This window comes from Marmota monax, unplaced genomic scaffold (assembly GCF_021218885.2).
Source record: "Marmota monax isolate L192 unplaced genomic scaffold, Marmota_monax_Labrador192_F-V1.1 WCK01_AAM20220418_F8-fsc00025, whole genome shotgun sequence".
NCBI classification, from domain to species: domain Eukaryota; kingdom Metazoa; phylum Chordata; class Mammalia; order Rodentia; family Sciuridae; genus Marmota; species Marmota monax.
In genome coordinates, this window is record NW_026691950.1 from 1505291 (window position 1) to 1519269 (window position 13979).

At 40.2% G+C, this 13979-nt stretch overlaps 1 protein-coding gene across 1 annotated transcript in view; it reads left to right on the plus strand.

Annotated features, from left to right (window-relative positions):
* Positions 1-13979, plus strand: part of Klb (klotho beta) — a 32401-nt gene extending 18422 nt beyond the window's left edge. The window contains exons 2-5 of the mRNA XM_046450724.2: positions 1522-2029; positions 4041-4309; positions 10251-11394; positions 12179-13979. Of these exons, the coding sequence (XP_046306680.1) occupies positions 1522-2029; positions 4041-4309; positions 10251-11394; positions 12179-12567 (2310 nt within the window). The 3' untranslated portion in view covers positions 12568-13979. The remainder of the gene's footprint in view (positions 1-1521; positions 2030-4040; positions 4310-10250; positions 11395-12178) is intronic.

The following is a 13979-nucleotide window of genomic DNA, read 5'->3' on the forward strand; positions in this document are numbered from 1 at the left end:
AGGTTAAAAATAATAAGGGTTTGGCTAGGTATTGTAGTGCACACCTGCAATCCCAGCTACTTGGTAGGCTGAGGCAGGAGGAACACTGGCTCCTGGCCAGCCTGGGCAACTTAGTGAGACCATGTCTCCAAATAAAATAAAAAGGGCTGGAGATAGAGCCCAGTGTAAAGCTTCTTCTTGCCTATCATGTATGAGACCCTGCATTCAATTCCCAGTACCACAATAAATAAATAAACAAGAGTTTGCATTTGTCAAATAGATAAGAAATTGAGAGATGTGGGGAGAGACATCAGGAGACAAGAAAGTGGGGCTGAAGTTGCGGCTCAGAGGTGCAGTGCTCGCTCACCTAGCACACATGAGGCCCTGGGTTCCAGCCTCAGCACCACATATAAATCAATAAAATAAAGGAAATAAAGGAACTGTGTCCACCTACAACTAAAAAAAAAAAGATTTGAAAAAAAAGAGGCAAACAAGTCAAATTCTGAGGGGAAGAGCAGTAATTATGGTATAGAGAAAGGACAATTCCATGGTTGACCAGTACAGAGAAGTGGCTTTGGGCATTTAATGGGCCAGGAATCCTTAATTTGAGTCCTTAACATTTGTTCCTCCTTCAGCCATAGCTCATGGCTCTTTGCTGAACTATATCTTCTAGCTTTTGGTTAAATTTTCTTTTAATGTTTTATTTTATATATTTTTATATGTTTCTCTTCATCATATTTCAGTCTTATTTTCCCAATGAGTAGTTTCCTGAGAACAAGTTCCCATGTCATATTTCAGCTTCTTAAGGCAGGGCACGCCACACATTCAGTAAGTGCCAGTTAGTATCTATTAAATAGACTTGAAACTGATCAATAGGCTCTATTACAAGAGAGCTCACCTGGAAATGTAAACTCTAGGAGGACCAGTAATAATAAGATCCATCTTTTGGTGGTATTTCTATATGCTGTATTCTATGCCACAAATTTTTTTTATACCTTAATTTTATTTATTTTTATGTGGTGCTAAGGATTGAACCCAGGGCCTCACACGTGCTAGGCAAGTGCTCTACCACTGAGCCACAACCCCAGCCCTATGCCACATATTTTATACATGCATTAGTTCTAAATCTGACATCAACCTTACAAAGGATATTAGTATTATTAATCTCATGCTATATTATCAGTCTCATTCTACAGTTGGGCTGTAAGAGATTTCAGAAAGGTTAAGTGACTTGCTTCATGCCTCACAGTATGCATGAACTTCAAGCCCAGGTGTGCTGCCAGAGCCCACACTCTTTCTATTGGTTTTCTGCAATACCTTGCCATCCTTTTATAATAATGGAAATAATACCAGAGACCTGTAGAGTGTTTACTCTGTACCAGACACTGTTCTAACGCCATTCACATATGTTAAACTCATTCAGCCCTCACAACTATTTTCTTAGGTGGTGAGCTTTACTATTAGCCATTTTACCTTGTATCATCAGTCGTTTTACAACCCTTGTAAGGACAATAAAGGTCAATGATATTTTCTTCTTATTAGGCTCATTCAAAAGTTTGGCATAACTACAACAGAAATTTCCGCCCACATCAGAAAGGCTATGTTTCGATCACATTGGGATCCCATTGGATTGAGCCAAACAGGTCAGAAAACACAATGGATGTGAGCATGTGCCAAGAATCCATGGTTTCTGTGCTCGGATGGTTTGCCACCCCTATTCATGGGAATGGCGACTATCCAGATACCATGAAGAAGTCGCTCTCCATTCTACCCCTTTTCTCAGAAGCAGAGAAGGAGGAGGTAAGGGGCACGGCTGACTTCTTTGCCTTTTCCTTTGGACCCAATAATTTCAAGCCCCCAAACACCATAGATAAAATGGGGCAAAATTTGTCACTCAATTTAAGAAAAGTGCTGAACTGGATTAAACTGGAATATGGAAACCCCCGAATCTTGATTACGGAGAACGGTTGGTTCACGGACAGTTATGTGAAGACAGAAGACACCACAGCCATCTACATGATGAAGAAATTCCTCAACCAGGTTCTTCAAGGTGGGTTGCACATTAGCTCAAATTTTTAAAAATGTTGAATCCTTATAGGATATTTAAAGTCCCCTTTGAATGTGTAATCATTGTTGTTGTGGGTTTATTTCATATTGTACAATGTTGATAGAACTTTTAAGTATTATTCCCATGCCCTTTCTTTTTTTTCGGGGTGCTGGGGTGGTGGAAATCAGGGATTGAACTCAAGGGCACTCGACCACTTAGCCACATACCAGTCCTATTTTGTATTTTATTTAGAGAAAGGGTCTCACTGAGTTGCTTAACACCTCACTTTTGCAGAGGCTGACTTTGAACTCTCGATCCTCCTGCCTCAGCCTCCTGAGTCACTAGGATTACAGGCATGCACCACCATGCCCAACTTTATGTCCTTTCTTAAATAAAAGTTTAAGGTCAAAATAATTTCAGACTACATGTTGACCTTTAATTGTTGGGAATATGATGTTTTATTCTTTATAAATGATACAATGCTAAAAGAGATAAGTTTAAAGTTCCCTATTAGGTTGTACTTTATTCTAAGATACTTCTTGAAATTATGATCCATTTACTCTTTTATTATGTGACTGGATGATAAAAGGTCTGAAGACAAAACTGAGAAATTTCTATTAATCCTAGTGATTTCCTCTGACCTCAACATATCTCCTCATTCCTTTTCCATTACTCAAGCAGGACATCTTCAGGTGACTGAAACAATGGAACCAAAGTCAAGCTCAGGTTATGATGGTTTTATTCCCTACAGAATTGGGCTCCTTTCATCCAATAAAGGAATTCTCTGTGGATCTTGCTAAAACTCTGTAGCTCTTTTTAGAAGTCACTAGTCTACAAGAAAACCCCAGCTTCTTCAGGGAGGGTCCTCAGGGAGAGCAAGACTGCCCCAATTCTGCTGTTCCAGATTGCAAGAAGGAACAGCATGGAAGAGCTATACCCAGTCACAAGCCACATGCACAAGAGGGACCTCAGAGCAGAGGATACTGCCCACAGGTCCTGGGTCAAGTTCTCCGCACTTGGGCAGAAGAGGTGTCCACTCTACCTCTTGGAATCTTTTGCCATGGATTTTCCACCTTTTAGGGAAAGAATGTCAGTGATAAACCCCCAAAATGCGAAACTGAGGCATTTCTAAAATAGAAATGAAAGCTTTTAAGGAAAATGATTCAGAGTGGGCTGGGGATGTAATTCAGTGGTAGAGCACTTGCCTAGCATGTGGGAAGCCCTGGGTTCAATCCCCAGGTACTGTCAGAAAGTAGAAAGAAAGAAGCAAAGAGGGGGGGAGGGAAAATCAGGGCTAATATGGGAATTTGTTGTTTTTGTTGCTTATGTTGATATTCACAATTTATTTTTACCCATTCCTGCAATTTATTAATTCAGAGTTTTAAAGCTAGAAAGGCCCTTAGAGATCATCCTTTCCAATATATTCTGTTTGCAAATAAGGAAACTGAGGCCAAGAAACTTGCCCAATAACACCCTCCCAGGAACACAGCAGGGCAAGGCCCTGGGCACCCTGCCCTTGGGCCCAGTCAGAGCTCATTCTCTTACATCACTTTGTCTCTTTTGCCTCCTTATATCTACACAGACTTATGCTACTTCTAAGAATTGACTTTTCAGTCCCTGGAGAACAGTTTCTCTGTCCACAAATGGGAACAAAACCAAATTTGAAGTGAGAGAAACTCTTGGTCACTAGCAGACATCTGCATTAGTCCCAGAGGGTTGTAGAAATTATCATGCCCCCCATCACAGATCTCCACACTAAATCTCAGTAATATTTTTCATTTGATCCTTTGTGCCATTCAGTTATGAGGGGTGATGTGAATAGGGGTACCATTCTAGATTAAAATAGCTGCCATGTTTCAGGAAGGAACATGCATTTTCTATTTGATATAACTGGCCCGCAAATCAAGGGAAAGGTTGGTTTCACAATACACTGTCCCCTGCCATGTTGTTAGTGAAATTGTAAATTGGAGTGTTTACCTTTCTGAATGTCTCTGCTTTTTTTTTCTTTGTGCAGCAATAAGGATTGATGATATTCAAGTGTTTGGTTATACTGCCTGGTCTCTCTTGGATGGTTTTGAGTGGCATGATGCTTATAACACCCGGCGAGGATTATTTTATGTGGATTTTAATAGTAAACAGAAAGAAAGAAAACCCAAGTCCTCAGCACATTACTATAAACAGATCATACAAGAAAATGGTTTTATTTTGAAAGAGTCCACGCCAGATATGCAGGGTCAGTTTCCCTGTGACTTCTCCTGGGGTATCACTGAATCTGTTCTTAAGGTAAGTGGCTACCTCCAAATCAACCATAAACTGGAGAAGATAGGACACCATGTTTTATTTCATTTACTCAATGATAGCTAGGAAGATAGGTATTAGGCAATGTCAAATACCATGGTTATTTAGAGGTAATGGAGCAGAGTTGAAGAAAGAGGAAGAAGGAGATGAGTGCTGAGACATTTTCATGGGCCAGAAGGTTTACTTGGTGAGGGAGTCCAAGTGACCAAGAGGCTGCCCTCTGGAAGTGTATAGTTCAGACAGAACTTAAGACCATTTCTCTGTGAGAAAAAACAATTTTATATATTTTTGTTTGGCCAAAAGCAAATCATTAGCAGTCCTTTATTTAAGCAAATAGTAGATCTGGGTAATTTGCCTTCTGAGATCTCCATAACCCCGTGGAGCACCCCCGACATCTCATTATTCACCTCTTTCCAATGTTTGCTCAAATGTCTCCTTCTCAATCAGACTTCCCTGCAATCAAAAACCCTAAATCCACCCTATTACATCTCTTCCCTGCTCTGTATTTCTATACAGAACTCTTCACCATCTAACTTACTATGAACCTTATACATTTTTCTTATTTATCACTTGTCTTCTCCTCTACCATGCAAGGTGCGTGAGGGCAGAGATTTTTTTTTTTTAATTTTTTTTTTTTATTTTTTAGTTTTCGGCAGACACAACATCTTTGTATGTGGTGCTGAGGATCGAACCCGGGCCGCACGCATGCCAGGCGAGCACGCTACCGCTTGAGCCACATCCCCAGCCCGGGCAGAGATGTTTAATTAGTTGATGTCTGCTGTATGCTTTAGTAGGGCAGCACCAGGCACGTGGCAAGTCCTCATCTCTTAGAATCAGGAGAGTGAATGAGATCACCTTTTAGAGCCAGGTATGGGTGTAGAGACTTTCCATTCCAAATTCTTTATTTTACAGGCCAGGAAAGTGAGACCTATCAATTTTCCCAAGGCAACACAAGTAGTGGCAGAACTATTATCAGACAGTCTGGAAGCCTTCAGATACACAATGCTCTTTCCCAAATAACTATTTTTATTTTTTTAAAAAAATTTATTATAGTTGTAGATGGACAGCAAGCCTTTATTTTATTTTTTTATATTTTTAGGTGGTGCTGAGGATTGAACTCAGTGCCTCACACATGCTAGGCAAGCGCTCTGCCACTGAGCTACAGCCCCATCCCTAAGAACTACTTTTATTTTTTTTTAATTTTTCCTAATAACTATTTTTAAAGCCCATACTTTTTGCCAAGCATGTAACTATTACATGCATGCACATTCTATTTAATCTTAAAAATCTCATTTTACAGACCAGAAAGCTGAGGTTTAGGGAAGTTACATAACTTGTCCGCAGGTTACCCAGGTCTGTCTCCTGAACACTATGCTATAGAACTTCACAATAACATACAATTTCCTGTACTCTAGAAGTGTATGAAAAGACAATGAGTTGTACAGGAATGGGACCAGACAAAAGGGTCCAAACCACAAGTGACCAAAGTTCACAGGTTATTGACAGGCATAGTGGCGCACACCTGTGATCCCAGGAATTTAGAAGGCTGAAACAGGAGGATAATAAATTCCAGGCCAGTCTCAGCAATTTAGTGAGGCCTTAAGTAACTTCGTGAGCCTCTGCTTCAAAACAGAAAATAGAAAGGGCTAGGGATGTGACTCAGTTGTTAAACATCCCCGGGTTCACTTCCTGGTGCAAAAAAAATATGTAATTTTTGAGATTCACAGGCTATGAATCTCAACCCCTGTGGCTACTAAAAGTAACACAAACAGTGATTCATCTTCTGCTTGTGTCCCCTCTTAAACCACCTATTTATCCAGTTCCTACTTCTTCCTTCCTATGACCATCTTTTCCCTATGACTTCAGTAGGTTGATATTTTTCACAACTCCAGACCCGGCAGGTAAAGACCTGAGGGGATATAAGAGCTACTTCTCCCACCTGTATGGGAGATCCAACCTTCAAGTTCCTGCTTTAGCTGAAGACCCAGCAGCTTCCCAGTGATTGACACTGTGATATCTGCCCTACTCCTAGTTTTAGGAGAAAGAACTGATCCTGAGTACTCACCCCTCAGAGCCCAGGAAAGTCAGCTTCTGTTCATCAACTTGGACTAAGAATGGGGATGAATGATTTGCCAAAGAAAATTATGTTGGTTTTTGAAAAATCAGCCAAAGGATATATGACTAGATGCTATGTGGGCAGAAAATTGGATATCGTCTTCAGAAAGACTAACAAAATGAAATTAACAGTTCAAAAATATTACTATACCTAACCCCACACATTCCCATCTTACTTTCCTCTAGTCTCTAGTATCCTTTGTTCCTTCACCATTTTATTTTGAAAAATTTGACACTTGTACAACAAAAACACATATTCTCTTCCTCAAGACTGACCAATTATTCATGTTGTCACTTTTTTTTTTTTTTTTTTTTGGTACCAGGGATTGAACCCAGGTGCTCATCCCCAGCCTGTTTTATTTTTTAAGATAGGGTCTTGTTAAGTTGCTTAGGGCCTTACTAAGTTTCTGAGGTGGGCCTTGAACTTGTGATCCTCCTGCTTCTGCCTCCTGAGCCTCTGAGATTATAGTTGTGCACCACCATGGCCGTCTAACATTGTCACATCTACTTTATCTCAGCCCCTCTCTTCTATGAACCATGGATAAATTGCAGACATCATTACGCTCCACCCCAAAATATTTCGGCATGTATCTCCCAAAACAAGGACATTCTCCTGTATCACTCCATCATCAAGAGGCCCAGAACATTTAACATTGATTCAATCCATCTTATATACAATCTATATTCAAATTTTGTAAATATTCCAAAAATGTCCTTTATAGATTTAAAATTATTTTTGGATCAAGAATGCAAAGAAAGGTCACACGTCTTTCATCTTTATTTTTTTATTTTATTTTTTTTAAAGAGAGAGAGAGAGAGAATTTTTTTTAATATTTATTTTTTAGTTATCAGCGGACACAACATCTTTGTTTGTATGTGGTACTGAGGATCGAACCTGGGCCGCACGCATGCCAGGCGAGCGCGCTACCGCTTGAGCCACATCCCGAGCCCACATCTTTCATCTTTAGCCTTCTTTAATTCAGAACAATTCCTTCAAAGTTGATGGTATTGGCAATTCTGACAAATTCAGACCAATTGACTATAGAATGTCTCATGCTTTGGAGTTCTCTGATTATTTCTTTATTAGACTGAATTTACCAGTTTTGGAAAAATGATAAATAGATGATATTGTACACTATCAGTGCATCCCATCAGGAGGTACCTGATGTCAATTTGTTTTATTATGGAAAATATCAATGCAGTTGAAGTAGTGTCACCAGATTTCTTGGTTAAGGTGGCACTTGTCAGATCTCTTAATTAAATGGTACCTTTATTTTTAATTAAGAAGTGATTAGATGAAGCCAGGTGCAGTGGCCCATTCCTGTAATCCCAGTGGCCTGGGAGGCTGAGGCAGGAGGATTGTGAGTTCAAAGCTAGCCTCAGTAACTTAGCAAGGCCCTAAATTTCGAGACCCTATCTTGAAATTTAAAAAAAAAAAAAAATTAAGGGGGTCAGGGGTTGTGGTTCAGTGGTTAAGTGCCCCTGGGTTTAATTCCTGGTACCCCACCAAAAAAAGTGATCTGATGATGATACCCAGAGAATATATGAATATCCTGTTCCTGAACAATAATTCAAACAACTATTTTAAAATTCATTCATGAAACTTGCCTCTCATAGATAGCAAAATGGAGAAATTTGAATTAGACTGTTCCTTCTACACTTATTAGCTGGGTTCTCTGAAGTTCAACTTTTTGTAATTCATTATTATCTTTATAACATTATTTATTTTTATGCACAACTTGTCACACCAGGACCCCTTCAAGCTGCTCATATATCTTTTGACATTTACCTTCCAGTTTTTAAGTACTTCCTTGTTTTCCAGCACTAGATGCCCCAGCATCACCTCATTCTTTTTCTCTCCCAGACCTGGAAAAAAATTCTCCAAGGAGCCCAGGATCCTTTTAGTGGGGAACACAACTTTAAAAACAAAATCTGGGAATTGGGGCTGGGTTAAGGGTTCATCATATTTAACTAGATTTCTTTGCAGGCTAATCAAACCCACTTGCTGCCTAAAACTAATACTTTCTGAAGATACTTTACTTTTTAAAGTAAAACCACCAGTCGCAATGGTGTACATCTGTAATCCCAGTGATTTGAGAGTCTGAGGCAGGACTCTTTAAGGTTAGCTTAGGCAATTTAGCAAGCTCTTGTCTCCAAATAAAACAATAAAAGGACTGGGAATATAGGTCAGTTGTAAAGCATCCATGGGTTCAATTCCCAGTACCACAAACAAACAAAAAAGTAACAGATATTTATTTGATCTTGCCTTGCCACATGGCAGGATTGTCTTTGTGAATACCTTTTTAATATCATAATGTCGTCAGCTTTTCTACACACTGAAACTGACCATATAGGCTTTGTCTTTGTGAATACCTTTTTAATATCATAATGTCGTCAGCTTTTCTACACACTGAAACTGACCATATAGGCTAGAAAGATTTCATTCAAATAATTAATTATATCCAGATTAAACTTCATGCTCACATGATCAATGTTCTCTAGTTTAATGTTCTGGATAACTGGTTGGCAGATGGCAAGTGGGCAGTAATATGGTTTTGTAATTATACTATGAAAGATGACACATGAGAAAACAATTAGAGGGAAAATATTTACCAAAGGCTAATTATCATTTTCCTTGGTGCATTTAAACTCAGTCATGAAAAGAAAAAGTACTTTAACATAAGTACAGAACATTTATTTGCCCTTTTTAGTCTTAAATTTAGAAATCCCTTTTTTAAGTCCTTTGTTTTAGTTTAGACTCAAAGGTCTACAAGACAATTATTGCATCCAGGGAAAACAAAACCCAAGTCATGACTACCTTACATTTATACAGTGCTTTAGGGTCGACAGAGCCCTTTTGCAGGGCATCAACTCCTCACCGCACACCTGGGAGGCAGGTGAGACAGCTCCATCACTATATAATTGCCAAGCCTAAGTTTCAAAGGCACAGACTAGGACAGACTGTAATGAGACACTACCAGATCCAAGAAGCAACCCGGGGAGTTTTATGGGTATTTTATTTTATGGGTATTCTTTCCATTCATAATCCAAGTTCTTTGCATAGAGAAAGAATTCAATCCTCTTCTTTTAGATGAATAAATCTGTGTTCTGACAGATTTACAGGTGGGGGAGATACAGTTGTATTTTGACAGGCACGTGAGTAGGGGGAGATACACCTGAAGCAAAGGTAATATCACTTGGACTTTTCAAATAGAAAAAGTTGAGAGGTGCATTCAGCCAATGAAAGGAGTCATTGCCTACCCCCATCCTGCCGTCTCTTTTAGGAACTGGAGCTGTTGTCAACCAGTCCCCTCTAAATCCAAGTGCGGTCTGAGAACTCCTTTACACCTTTGTTTTCAATTTGTGACAGGGTTTAGAATCCATCTTTCATAATTGCTTTTAACTGAGGATAGCAAGCCAATTTCCTGATGCATTTGAAGAGAATCACATGAGACCCCACTGTATAACCTGGATTTTTAGGTGAAATGAGCTGGAAAATGGCTTCTCAGTCTTTTCTCAATTTGTTTCCAAGCCATACCCTGGGTATGGTTCCTTCCCTATGTTTCCTGGTTTCCCTGGAGATGCCAAGGGCTGGAAGGGAAGATAATCAATTCATCAGGCCTTTTCTCTGCATCACCAGGAGAACAGCCGGAACACAGAGGTCATTATGAAGGACATATGCATAATGTATTTTCTCTCTTGTCCTGAGAGGCCCCATAAGATCAGGCCCTTCTTCCTCTTAAAGGGTGTATTGCTGAGAGCCTCAGTTAGCCAGCATGTGCTTTATTTGAATGTGCTTCTTTTCCCACAGCCCGAGTCGATGGCTTCCTCCCCACAGTTTACTGACCCTCACCTGTACTTGTGGAATGCCACTGGCAACAGACTGTTGCACCGAGTGGAAGGAGTAAAGCTGAAAACGCGGCCCGCTCAATGCACAGATTTTGTCAGCATCAAAAAACAACTTGAGATGTTGACCAGAATGAAAGTCACCCACTACCGGTTTGCTCTGGACTGGGCCTCAGTCCTTCCCACTGGCAACCTGTCTGAGGTCAACCAACAAGTTCTGAGGTACTACAGGTGTGTGATCAGCGAGGGGCTGAAGCTCAACATCTCCCCAATGGTCACGTTGTATCACCCCACCCACTCCCATCTAGGCCTCCCCACGCCCCTATTACACAGCGGGGGCTGGCTGAACCCGTCGACAGCCACGGCCTTCCAGGACTACGCAGGGCTGTGCTTCCAGGAGCTGGGAGACTTGGTGAAGCTCTGGATCACCATCAACGAGCCTAACCGGCTGAGTGACATCTACAACCGCACTAGTAACGACACCTACAGGGCAGCCCACAATCTGCTGATCGCACATGCCCTGGTCTGGCACCTCTATGACCAGCAGTACAGGCTGTCCCAGCGTGGCACGGTGTCGCTGTCCTTGCATTCCGACTGGGCGGAACCAGCCAACCCCTATGTCGACTCTCACTGGAAGGCAGCGGAGCGCTTCCTCCAGTTCGAGATTGCCTGGTTCGCAGATCCTCTGTTCAAGACCGGGGACTACCCCACCGCGATGAGGGAGTACATAGCCTCCAAGAATCGGCAAGGGCTCTCCAGCTCTGCGCTTCCTCACTTCACCGAGGACGAGCGCAGGCTGGTCAAGGGCGCCGCCGACTTCTATGCCTTAAACCACTTCACCACTAGATACGTGATGCACGAGCAGCAGAACGGCAGCCGCTACGACTCGGACAGGGACGTGCAGTTCCTGCAAGACATCACCTGCCTGAGCTCCCCGACTCGCCTGGCGGTGCTGCCCTGGGGAGAGCGCAAGCTGCTCAGGTGGATCCGGAAGAACTACGGAGACGTAGATATCTACATCACTGCTAATGGCATCGACGACCAGTCTTTGGAAAATGATCAACTCCGAAAGTACTACTTGGAGAAGTACGTTCAGGAGGCTCTGAAAGGTGAGGTTCGGGGCCAGCTTAGATACAGTAAGGTGTGAGGTTCATGTTAACTGACAGGAACAAAAGAACAAGGGGAGAAGGCTCATTAATGACCTTGTTGGCTTTGTTTAGAATTGTAGGATTAGAGCTGGGCACTGTGGCGCACGCCTGTAATCCCAGGATTTGGGAGGCTGAGGCAGGAGGATCGCGAGTTCAAAGCCAGCCTCAGCAACAGCAAGGTGCTAAGCAACCCAGTGAGACCCTGTCTCTAAATAAAATACAAAATAGGGCTGGGGATGTGGCTCAGTGGTTGAGTGCCCCTGAGTTCAATCCCCAGTATCCTCCACCCCCCAAAAAAATAGAATTGTAGGATTAGGACAGTAAGACTTTATAGAATTATAGGAGCAAGAAAGTAAGAAAAGAATGAATGCTTAGGAAAACCCAGTGTGGTTACTGGGCAGCACCAAGAGCATATCTGAGATTCAGAATGAGGACAGACAGGCAAGATTTTTCTGCTTGTGATTCTTAGAATAAATGTGATAAGAACTATTGTGTTCATGGCTCTGCTTCTTAAATTTGCTTTTTAAAATATTTCTGGATGATTTATATATCAGTTTTACTTCAAATCTTTCAAAACTTAATTATTTTCATAGATTGTAAAAAAAGTTTAATAAAAGCCTTTAATGAGTGAGAATCAAGACATTTTATTTTATGGATATAAGTTTAGCTTGTTTCAATGAAAACTAAATTCTTATTCAAAGATACTTCATTGTAATTAATGATTTCCATTTCTGGTATTTTTCAGCATACCTTATTGATAAAGTCAAAATCAAAGGCTATTATGCATTCAAACTTACTGAAGAAAAATCTAAACCTAGATTCGGATTCTTCACATCTGATTTCAGAGCTAAATCCTCCATACAATTTTACAATCACCTGATCAGCAGCAGTGGCTTCCCTTTAGAGAACAGTAGTCCTAGGTGTAATCAGACTCAAGAAAAAGCAGAGTGCATTGCCTGCTCATTTCTCCTGCAGAAGAAACCACTGATATTCTTTGGTTGTTGCTTCTTCTCCACCCTGGTTCTACTATTATCAATCACTATTTTACATCAGCGAAAGAGAAGACAATTTTGGAAAGCAAAGAGCTTACAAAACATACCATTAAAGCAAGGCCACAAGAGAGTCCTTAGCTAAAGTGATCTGTCTTCACAGCTTAAAAAATTCACTCCAGTTCTATATACTGGGAACTTACAGTATTCCTGCATAGTGTAAGAAAGAAGACAGTTTGAGATACAGCAGTAATCAAGGTGATGACAATCGATGTCTCTGCAGTGAGGTTTAAATGAGCTTTCCCTTAGGTGTTGACATCAACAAATTCAGTTCTTGGAGCTGAAGAATAAGACTTCAATGACTGTAAACTATGAGGATTACCTGTTAAATTGCTTCAGGAAGCATTTCCATCATTATTCTCTAGCTTCTCTAAATATCAATATCTTCTCATGGTTAAAAGAATTATTTTTAAAAAGTGAAAGTTTGTCAGACTCCATAGCAGAGATTTAAAACTATTCTTTAAACTGGATAGTTGGTGACATTCTGTCACTTCTAACAAGGTGCTTTGTCCTTTAAGTCAGGGTGGTTCTCAAATGAAAAGTAAATCTCAACAAGGTAAGCAGTGCTTGTCTATAGCCAGTTATGGCAGACTCTGAAGTGCATCAATCTGTTTTCTCAAAAAACCTGTCAAGTATTTAAAAAACATCTAAATTTGTGAGACAGGTTTTTCTCAAAAACATTATCAAGCATTTCTAAAACATCTAAATTTGTGAGCTCTCTTATTAGATTTGTGAATTTTAGAAAAATTCAACTTCCATAACTGATATCATGGCAAGATCACAGGATAAAGATTAAAAGCTGGACCCAACTGTCTGTGAAGACAGGAAGTCACTCAACCTGACTAGTACAGAAATTTCACCTTTAAATAAATTGAGCATTTCTTCTCCCCAATTTTCATGAAGTGATAAACAAGATTTGGTAGACTTAGTAAAGCTAAAAAGATGTAAATTTTACTTATTGGTTATCAATAGCAAAGTACCATATTATTATTCCATAAGACCCGCTCTTCCCCCTAAAGAGTTTCACTGCTTTTTACATGCATACAGCAAAGTACAAAGTGTGGCCCTTTCTGGACCTAGCAATGTGACTCTGGATGAGTTGAGTATTACTAGTCTAAATGTGTTAAAATTATTTTGTTTTATTTACCACTTTGTAAGGCTAGAATTAAGTAAATTCTTAAATCTGAACTGAGTATTTTTTTTAATGAACCTGAATGTACACCAATTTATGCTTATAATTTTTTAGATTAGGAAATTATCCTAAATTAAAGGTAGTTTTCATTGTATCCAGAATTCATTATCAACCCATCAACCTCTTTTAACATCAAGGTATTGAAAAAATGCGTGGTCAGAAGTCAAATATACACAATTGGAATTCTAACTGATCATGAAGAGCAATTTATTTCAAAGATGGTGTAAAGAGAAAATTGATCATGCAAATGCTGAAGGAATAGGCAATAAATTTGCTATGTGGCTGGTCAAATACAAATGGTAAAA